Source organism: Macrobrachium nipponense, chromosome 4, assembly GCF_015104395.2.
Source record: "Macrobrachium nipponense isolate FS-2020 chromosome 4, ASM1510439v2, whole genome shotgun sequence".
NCBI classification, from domain to species: Eukaryota; Metazoa; Arthropoda; class Malacostraca; order Decapoda; family Palaemonidae; genus Macrobrachium; species Macrobrachium nipponense.
Window position 1 is genome coordinate 22,547,270 of NC_061100.1, and position 10,172 is coordinate 22,557,441.

General features: G+C 44.6%; 1 protein-coding gene across 3 annotated transcripts in view; it reads left to right on the forward strand.

Moving 5' to 3' along the window:
* Positions 1-931: 931 nt before the first annotated feature.
* The window catches only part of LOC135210778 (uncharacterized), a 151,839-nt gene continuing 142,598 nt past the window's right edge, over positions 932-10,172 (forward strand). For 2 of the 3 annotated variants that reach the window (XM_064243631.1, XM_064243635.1), the window contains exon 1: positions 972-1,086. In XM_064243631.1, the coding sequence (XP_064099701.1) occupies positions 1,028-1,086 (59 nt within the window). In that variant the 5' untranslated portion in view covers positions 972-1,027. Of the gene's footprint in view, positions 1,087-10,172 lie in introns of all 3 variants that reach the window. The other variant, XM_064243632.1, reaches the window with a different exon arrangement.

Sequence of the window (10,172 nt, forward strand, 5' to 3'; positions counted from 1 at the left end):
AAGGCAGATATCATAATGATTCGTATTCCTACTACTCGTGTTCTGCTTCAATGAGGCAGGATGGTTTACATTCCATATTCTTCAAGTTACAAAGGTTCTGGAACCTAAATCATCCGGTCTCACTGAATCCTAACACGAGTAGTTGATATATATATATTATATATATATATATATATATATATATATATATATATATATATATATATATATATATATTCACAGTGAATTTTGTGTGTGTGGCTATTATGAAATGTAAATAATATACATGCAGTCACCGTGTTATGGGAAACATTACTAGAGAGCACTAAACGGCGTTATTGTGTTCGGCGCAAGAATGAATCTCTTGAAGAAACGATTGGTATACGAATATTATAGGATATGAATTCATTAAAAAAAGGTATATTTCATATAATGTCTATTCACGGGATGAAATGCAAGTTAAAAGTATTCTCCTTCTTTATCTACAACTATTCCCCATCCTTATAGTAGCTGTTTATTAGTCTTACCCATCAGCGATCATGCCCCATTACTACCTCACTTACGTTCCTCTCCCGCATGTCCCTGTTCACTGTGTCTCTCCTAAGTCTCCTTCTCATTTTTGGTCTACTTCACCTCCGAGTCGATTACAAGTTAAAAGTATTACTGTTAAGTAAATGTAATCACAAATAACTGTTTGATGAGAAGCATTATAAGAACTGGTCTCATGGGGGATATTGCCTTTGTGTTCTGCAACAAGCAACGATGAATCCCTTACAGTCTCTCTCCTAAGTCTGCTTTTTATCTTTGCTCCTCTACCTCTCCGAGTCAAATACAAGTTAAAAGTATTACAGTTAAGTAAATATAGATATTACATATGACTGTTCGATGAGAAGCATTATAAGAACCGGACGGTAATGAGGGCAGTTGCCGTTGTGTTCTGCAACAAGCAGCGATGAATCCCCGGAAGAAAAGTACTTCTTCTGTTTACCTTTTCATGTGAACTCGACTAAATTGATCAGTTAAAACAGGAGAGTTTTACAAACTGAGGATGAGTGACAAACCCGCAGAACAAAATGACAGCAACAAGAGGATTAAACGTGACATTGCGTGAGTCTAGAACTGCAGTTCTTGATAGTACCTACTATTATTTTTATTGATCTTAGCCTAATTTAATGCCGTCCCCCAATTTGCATGTTGACCACCGGCATGTCGGAAGCTTAGTTTTACTGTCATTTAGTAAATAAATAAGTCAGCCAGAAGAAAGTGCATCTTAAATATCTTAAATTTACCAACAGTATCAAATAGATATATAGGAAAAGGGGATAAAAGCCCTTGGCTAAGTAGTATACCTACTACCTACTTCGCCAAGACCCGGCGTCCGTACTTTGGGTATTTTGGTCATGTTCATTGGTGCCCCGCCAGGCGCTGATAGGAAGAGGTTAAGTTTGATAACTTTAATACCTGTTTAATGTAGTTTTATCATATACCTAATATCACTAAATGTTTTATCATAGGGTAAAACACCACGGCAGGCCAAACAGGCCACCTACAATCAACGCTTGCCACCCTCCGAAAAAGTACATTGTAACGCGTCCTGACACTGGAGATGGGCATCAGTCGCGACTTGTTGTTGGTGAGAAACGGAGCTAAAGACCTCTACTCTCCTTTCGAAGTAAGTATTTTCTCCAAAGTTAGAAATTAAAGCCAAATTTTAAGATTTAAACAGAGGGTACTGAAAACGGTCTCTAACGTAGTGCAAATCTCACCAAAACGCGTTCAACATTTTTACTTACAACTCGAGGTATTTAGAAGATTGACGCCATCTCGATGTTTACGGAGTCGCTTGTGTCAATAAACTAACCATTTCTTGTGATAAATCCGCACACCACTTGTGCCCACAGACGCTGGGGCACTTTTATCCAACAAACGGAAAACGGAAAATTTTCCTCAAGCCGAGTAAACAAAACAACTGTTTTTTTTTTTGTAGAAAGACGACGGACGAAGAGTGCAACTTCGATAATTTTTTTAATAAATAAAACTAGTAAAAACATCAAATATTTTACATATTTATGATGATTAATTTGAAAATATTCGTTATTGAAAAAATAACTCGATTCTGACTCAAATTTAAGTAATTATTTTTTGGAATTAGAACGTTCTTTTAAGTCCTGTATTATGAAGTCACGACATCTTGACTTTCGTACCTATAGTAAATAATTGCTTTACTCAACTTTCTTGCAGAACAGTTTACCAGTTATTCATGCAGATTATCAGCTCTTCATGTAATTGGTATAATCGTAATGCGCATATATATCTTCATTATTTACTTTTTGGATATATGAAGATGTTTTACTGCCGGATTATCGCCGTAGTGTGACACAATCGTTTTCGGTTGATGCGCCTCTGTTTTCGCATCATAAGAAATTATGGGGCCGAATTTGCAATGACCAGAAAGTCGTTAAAAGAGGAAAGTTAGCATTGAGGGGCATAGGGTAGAACATCACGACAGGCCAACCCTCATCACGGTGGACGGGTCTTATTCACTCGATATTTAATTGGTGAAACATGAATACAATTGCAACTCTAAGCATACCATTTAAAAGACTGAAGTTTCGTCAACATATTGTGATATATGAAAGCCCCATACGAACTAAAATAAGCATGTGAGCTCTTCGTAAAATATGTTTTCAAGGCAGTTTTGAAATCCAATATGGCGGCTACGTTTTGCATGGACGTTTCTCATCAGTGACGGCCACCATCTTTCCCCAGCCTTCCCAGCACTCATTTGAACAATGTTAGCGTATATATGTAACGTTTATTGATCTTACTCAAGATTGCAGTTGTAATCAGCACAATAAAACAACATTTTGTTGCTATATAGTGAAAGTATGAAACTTGTTATTCCCGGGGCGGGTTATGGTTTGGAAACTGAATTCATTGTCTTAACCCTTGTAATCGGGCGGTTTTATCCTTACTTGCCATCACAACTGAAACTCCACAATGCTTATTTGATTGTTATTATACACATTTTGGTCTCGTTTCACTCCACATTGCACTTTAAAACCCGTTGCTGTTCCTGGTTTCTAAGCGCGCTCGCCATAAACACAATTTCGAACAGCAGACGACGACAGACGACGAAACTGCAAAGTTTTATTCCCTAAACTGTTTACTTTACTCGTTATTTAGTTTAAATTACTTTGTTATTTAAAAACTTTTGATTTAATTCATGTATATTATCCCTTTTTGCAAACCAAATTACCCCGAAAAATTACAGATATTTCTAAAGTAGATAAAATCAAATGTTTCTAACGTTTTCGTACATCTGGCTGCCGAAAACCATAGAGGAACGAATACGGAAAAGTGCAGAGGAACGACTACGTTTTTTTTTTTTGCTTTTTGTTTTTGCTAGCACTTTTCATTGATTTCAGTCTTTATTAGTATTTTGAATTTCTTTAATAATCGTATGCCAGAAATAAATGTAACCTTTAATGTTTGCATGCTTTAATGTTTGCATGCTAAGAATGGCAAAATCATCGTTGCCACATTAGTTGAGGCTTCACACATACGCCGTTCCATTATTATAAACTGTTTCCATGAATTCTAGTTGTCATAGTAATGCAATAATGATTAAAATTGCTTTAATATTTAGTATATATACTTCCAATACATAGCCTAATTCACAAATTTCAACGTTTTGTGTGTAGTCTTATACCCAGTTTGGAGGGTCAACACATACCGAATGGCAACAGAGAGAGAGAGAGGGCGAGAGAGAGAGAGAGAGAGAGAGAGAGAAAGGAAGGCGGAGGAACGAAGAAGAAAAGGGCATGGCGGTGGAGGGGGGTGGGGGGGTGGGGAGAGGGTAGGTGGAGCTTTATACACGTGTTCGTATCCATTTCTGCATAATGGAGTTTTTGTCTCTTGGTACAAGGACAAGTGTCGTTATTCTTTACGATTAGTGATTCACGATACCCTTATAAATTACGGCACTGGGTGTAATGCACTATAGCAAAATCTCGTTCTGTTACGAGTGTTCGTTACAGAAATAGGTATTGCCCAAAAACGTGCTTTGCACTGTCTCTGAAACCACATAGTAGACATGCTGCTTAGTTGTCAATCAAGTTTTTATAACCAACGTATTTTTACAAACTAAGCTATTGAATAAATTGTATTTTTGTTTCTCAGTCAAAACATATGCCCCTTAATGCTAACTTTCCTCTTTTAACGACTTTCTGGTCATTGCAAATTCGGCCCCATAATTTCTTATGGTGCGAAAACAGACAGAGGCCCATGGACCGAAAACGATTGCGTCACACTACGGCGATAATCCAGCAGTAAAACATCTTCATATATCCAAAAAGTAAATAATAAAGATATATGCGCATTACGATTATAAACAATTACATGTATAGCTGATAACAATCTGCATGAATAACTGGTAAAACCTGTTCTGCAATGACAGTTGAGTATAGCAATTATTTACAATAGGTACGAAAGTCAAGATGTCGTGACGTCATAATACAGAACTTAAAAGAACGTTCTAATTCAGAAAAATAATTACTTAAATTTGACGTTCAGAGTCGAGTTACTTTTTCAATAACGAATATTTTCAAATTAATCATCATAAATATGTAAAATATTGATGTTTTACTACTTATTTAAAAAAATAGCTAAGAGAGGGCACGCTTCTCGTCATTTCTTACCAAAACAGCTGTTTACTCCTGGGCTTGTTGTTGGTGAGAAATCGTGTTTCGATTGTTGTGATAAAAGTGCTCCAGCGTCTGTGGGTACAAGTAGTGTGTCGGATTTATCACAGGAAATGGAAAGTTTGTTGACACAAGCGACTCCGTAAACATCGAGATGCGTCAATCTTCGAAACATTTTTAGTTGTAAGTAAAAATTTCTAAAGCGTTTTGGTGAGATTTTCCACTGCTGTGGGCGCCATTTTCAGTACCCTCTGTTTAAATCTCAAAATTTGGTTTCCTTAATTTCTAACTTTGGAGAAAATACTTACTTCGAAAGGAGAGTAGAGGTCTTTAGCTCCGTTTCTCACCAACAACAAGTCGCGACTGATGCCCATCTCGGGTGTCAGGACGCGTTATAATGTACTTTTTCGGAGGGTGGCTAGGTGTTGATTGTAGGGGGCCTGCTTGGCCTGCTGTGATGTTTTACCCTATGTTTTGATTGAGAAAAATACAAATTTATTCAATAGCTAGCTTGTAAAAAATACTTGATTACAAAAAACTTGATTTGACAACTAAGCAGCATACCTACTATGGGTTCAGAGACAGTGCAAGCACGTTTTGGGCAATACCTATTTCTGTAACGAACAACTCGTTATCAGAACGAGATTTTGCTATAGTGCCATTACACCAGTGCTGAATTTATAAGGGTTATCGTGAATCACTGATCGTAAAGAATAACGACACTTGTCCTTGTACCAAGAGACAAAAAACTCCATTATGCAGAAAATGGATACGAACACGCGTATAAAGCTCCACCTACCCTCCCCCCCCCCCCCCCCCCCACCCCCCCCCCCCCCCCCTCCACCGCCACCCCTTTCCTTCGTTCCTTCGCCTTCCTTTTTCTCTCTCTCTCTCTCTCTCTCTCTGTTGTCATTCGGTATGTGTTGACCCTCCAAACTGGTATAAGACTACACACACGTTGAAATTGGTGAAATTAGGCTATGTATTGGAAGTATATATACATAAATATTAAAGCAATTTTATCATTATGCATTACTATGACAACTAGAATTCATGGAAACTGTTTATAATAATAAAACAGCGTATGTGTGAAGCTCACTAATGTGGCAACGATGATTTTGCCATTCTTAGCATGCAAACATTAAAGGTTACATTTATTTCTGGCATACGGTTATTAAAGAAATTCAAAATACTAAGATAGACTGAAATCTATGAAAAGTGCTAGCAAAAACAAAAAAAGCAAAAAAAAAAAAAAAAAAAAAAAATTATATAATTCACTTCTCCGTAGTTGTTCCTCTATGCACTTATCCGTAATCGTTCCTCTATGGTTTTCGGCAGCCAGATGTACGAAAACGTTAGAAAAAAATTTGATTGTATCTACTTTAGAAAGTATCTGTAATTTTTCGGGGTATTTGGTTGCAAAAAAGGGATAATATACATGAATTAAATTAAAATTTTTAAATAACAAAGTAAATTTAAACTAAATAACGAGTAAAGTAAACAATTTAGGGAATAAAACCTTTGCAGTTTCGTCGTCTGCTGTTCGTAACTGTGTTTGTGGCGCGCGCGCTAAGAACCAGCAACAACAACGGGTTTAAAGTGCAATGTGGAGTGAACTGAGACCAAAATGTGTATAATAACAATCAAATAAGCACTGTGGAGTTTCAGTTGTGATGGCAGTAAGGATAAAAACCGCCGATTACAAGGTAAGAATGAATTCAGTTCAAACCATAACCACCGGGAATAACAAGTTCATACTTTCACTAATATAGGCAACAAAATGTTGTTTTATTGTGCTGATTACAACTGCAATCTTGAGTAAGATCAATAAACGTACTATATACGCTAAACATTGTTCAAATGAGTGCTGGGAAGGCTGGGGAAAGATGGTGGCCGTCACTGGATCAGAAAACCTCATGCAAAAACGTAGCCGCCATATTGGATTTCAAAACTGCCCTTGAAAAACACTATTTGTTCCGATACGTAATACAAACCTCGGTCTTTAACAATAGGAAGTAGCTAGCGGCAGCTCGAACGGTCGTAAGCTTTGGGGGAGAACGGTAGTTAACTGCTTGTCCGATCGTCGGGGAGGTAAACAAATCACTTTTGCTTTCGGCCGTGTGGGGGAAGGACCGTGTTCGCCATCGCTCTGCCCGCTTGTCGTTTGCTTGAGTTTGAGTATTTGCCTCTCTTCTGTATAAATCAGGAGTGACTGTAAGTACTTTTACAATTCTATTGATCTTGCAATGAGTGAATTGGAAGAAATGGAGATATCACCGCGCCCTCCAGTCGCCCGTAGAGTGTGTCCCGGGCGGGGCTGGAGGGGCGTAGATGTGGAGGTTTCAGGTCATTCGTTGACGTGGACCCCATGAGGTTTGTACTCGTTGCCGGGGGCGAGAGTGCTCCCGCAAACGAACCTTGTGTCATATGTATTAATTGGTCCGAGGCGCAGTGGGTGCTGTACGGAGGGCAGGAAGAGACTTAGGCCGGCCAAGAAGTCATCGGAAAGTCCAGTGACTCCTTTGGTGACGGACACTTCGTCCTCCTTTGCCCCCCGGCCAAGCCCCCACGTTTCGCGCATTCCCCTGCGGGGGGGGTAGCGGAGTCCTTTTCCTCTCTCGATCCGTCGAGTGTGGATGAGGGCGCCCAAGCTACCCCGGACGTACAGCTGTACTCGGGGTCTTCAGTCCGCTCTGGGGGGGGTGTGTTTCTTCCCAGGGCGCGAGGAAGCCCCTCCAACTAACCCGACTATTGCTTCCGCAGGTGTGCCATCAGCGTAAGGACGACTTGGGCGGACAGGTGTGGGAGTCGCTGGGACTGCAGGGAGTGCCCAGCATCCAGGGGTTGCTTCAGCGGTTGGCGGGGTCGGGCGGTGGTCACTCATGGTGCGGTGAACCACCACTACTACCACAATAACGACACCAGCGTATGAGATGCCACCACATTCTGGTATATACGCCCCATATAATGTCGGTGACACCCACGGTGGCTATACAAAAACCCATTGCTGCCGTGCCAAGGAGGACGGTGCCACCACCACCTGGATTTTTTCCTTTGCCGACCCCGGACGGACTTCCGCTGCCCAAAAGAGTACCCCCTGGACCTGCCGCCAGTGCCACGGATGACGGTGACTGCCGACAGGACGCCTGGCTCTCCCGTGGTACCTGCCGTGCCTGCCGTACCTGTTGCCGTTCCAGCTACTCTTTCCCTTTCAGATCGGCCTGCACATTCCCTTTCAGATGTTCCTGCCGTTCCTGCTGTTCCGGACCTGTTCCTGTTGTTCCTGCTGCTGGTGTTGCTGTCACAGTCTCAGGTCTTTCCGGACAGGTGCAGTCGGGCCCTGTTGCTTCGGCAACTGCCCCGGCTCCTCCTGGATGGAAGACTTGACGTCTGTTCTGCGGAGCCTGGCGAAGAAGAAGAGGAAGAGGAAGAAGGTGTCGTCGTCGTCTTCATCGTCTTCTTCGTCGTCTGCTGCCTCTCCTTCCCCTTCGACTTTCTAAGGCTAAACAGCCGAAGAAGAAGAAGGCTGCCTCCTCCCCCCCTAAGAAGACTCCTTCGGGATCTTCTAAGGGCGGCTCGCTCAGGCGAGCTGGGGAGCTCTTCTGCTGGTCCTCCTGTTCCTTCGGGAACGGGGCCCGTCGCTTCTTCTGCAAAGAAGAAGTCGACGGGGACCAGAGGTGCACCAGCCTCGGTGGTGCGTCCTCACCTGGTGCTAGCGGTTCTGCCGCTAAAACCAGGTTCCGTCTCGGCCGCTTCTCGTTCGCGAGAAGCACGAGTGGACGCTCCTTGAGGGGACCGTCCAGCCAAAGTTTTGACGCCGAGGCTCGCTCGTCAGTTCAAGACGGAGCGGCGGGAGCAGCAAGAAGGGTACTGGCGAGAGTCGTGCACACGATCTCGCCAGGCCAGTGGGACGCTTCTCGCAGCGATCAACTGGCTGCTCGCGGGCTGACGTGACGGTCGCTGAACCGGCCACGGGTTGAGGCGAGGAAGGAGTCCCCACGGCCGCCGGTCCAGCCACGGCAGGTACCAGCGGTTGTTTGACGCGCCGAGAGGACGCTGGCCGGTCTCGACGCGACAGAGAGCCTAGCAGGTCACCCGTCCGCCGCTCCCGATGGGACCGGGCGGAGACGGTGACCAGCGGCAGCTCGCCCGACGCTAGAGATCGGTCTCGACGTTCTCAGCCGAGCCAATCGCCCCAGGCGAGCGGCAAGGCTAGGCCTGCTGCTCGACCGTCACCGCGGTTGTTTTGACGATCAGCAGCAAGCCCTCCACGCACGCTGGTCCTGCCAGCGAGGCGAGCGTCAGGTCTGCCTCGTCCGTACCTTCAACCTCCTCGGGCTATACCGGGAGGAGCGAGGTACCAAGGAGCGATCACGAGAGGTGCGCCGCTCGTGACCCAGCTATGACGCCGTACGGCTCAGGCACGGTCTTAGGACCGACCAGAACGTACGCGCAAGTAGTTGGAGGCGACCGTCAGGGGTCTGTCGCTGTTCCTCCTTCTTGAAGGAGGAGTATCGAGGGATATGCTCTTGCTGGAGGGACTGGACGGTCCTACTCCACAAGACGCTGTGTAACGCCTGAGATACAGAGGAACTTCGCAGAGGTCATTAAGCTGATGCGTCTGCATAATGACCTTGCGGAAGGATCGCCGCTACCAACCAGCAGAGCCCACGTCCCGGCTCGAATCATTTTGGGGTCCCAAGAGGGAGCCCAAAATGATGATGGGGTTGCCACGATCGGAGCTTGCGGACTTCGGTCTGGATCAGGTGGAGAATCTCGTCTCCGGACGGGAGGACTCGCTAAAATCCGGACGGTCCTCTAAGCTGCTTCCTCCTCCTCTACAGCGGCAGAGGCGATTTACGTGCCATCGGAAGACCCGATTACTGCCGAAAAACAGGTTAACCCGGAGTTAGCGAGGCTGACTCCAGGTGTGGTGTCCCTGCAGCAGCTCCTGTCGGAGAACCTATGGTTCTCGCAGCAGGAGGCACTTGCCCTGGAATCTACCGCTATGGACAGCATTCCAGGCAGTTTCTGGTTGGATTTGTGGTCCCTCACAATATCCAAGTAGCGGCGGCTCTGGGAGTTCTGCTCTCGAAGACGACGCTTCTTTCAGGAGACTGTGCCAGTCTGGAGGAAGAGCAATCTCTTTACCTCGCCCATCAGACTGCTAACCTGTGGGCCAACTTGGTTCTTCGACGTAGGGACGCAAGTCCTTACCCGAGTGACCAAGGGGGCGGGCGTGAGGCGGCACTCGGGCTACGAAATGGACCTCTTAGGAGTTCCCCAGCTCTCTGGCGGAGAGATGGTGGACGCTGCGGTGGAACGGCGGCGCAACTGACGAGAGTGACCGCTTAGTCCACCAGGCAGTCTCGAAGGTTTCTGGGCAACCTCGAGTAACTGCGGCAAAACCAAAGAGCTTGGCTAGCGCTTCCACGGCGGCGAAAAAACAAAAAACGGTTGCCACCGTCCAAACCCCGTGTGAAGACTCCA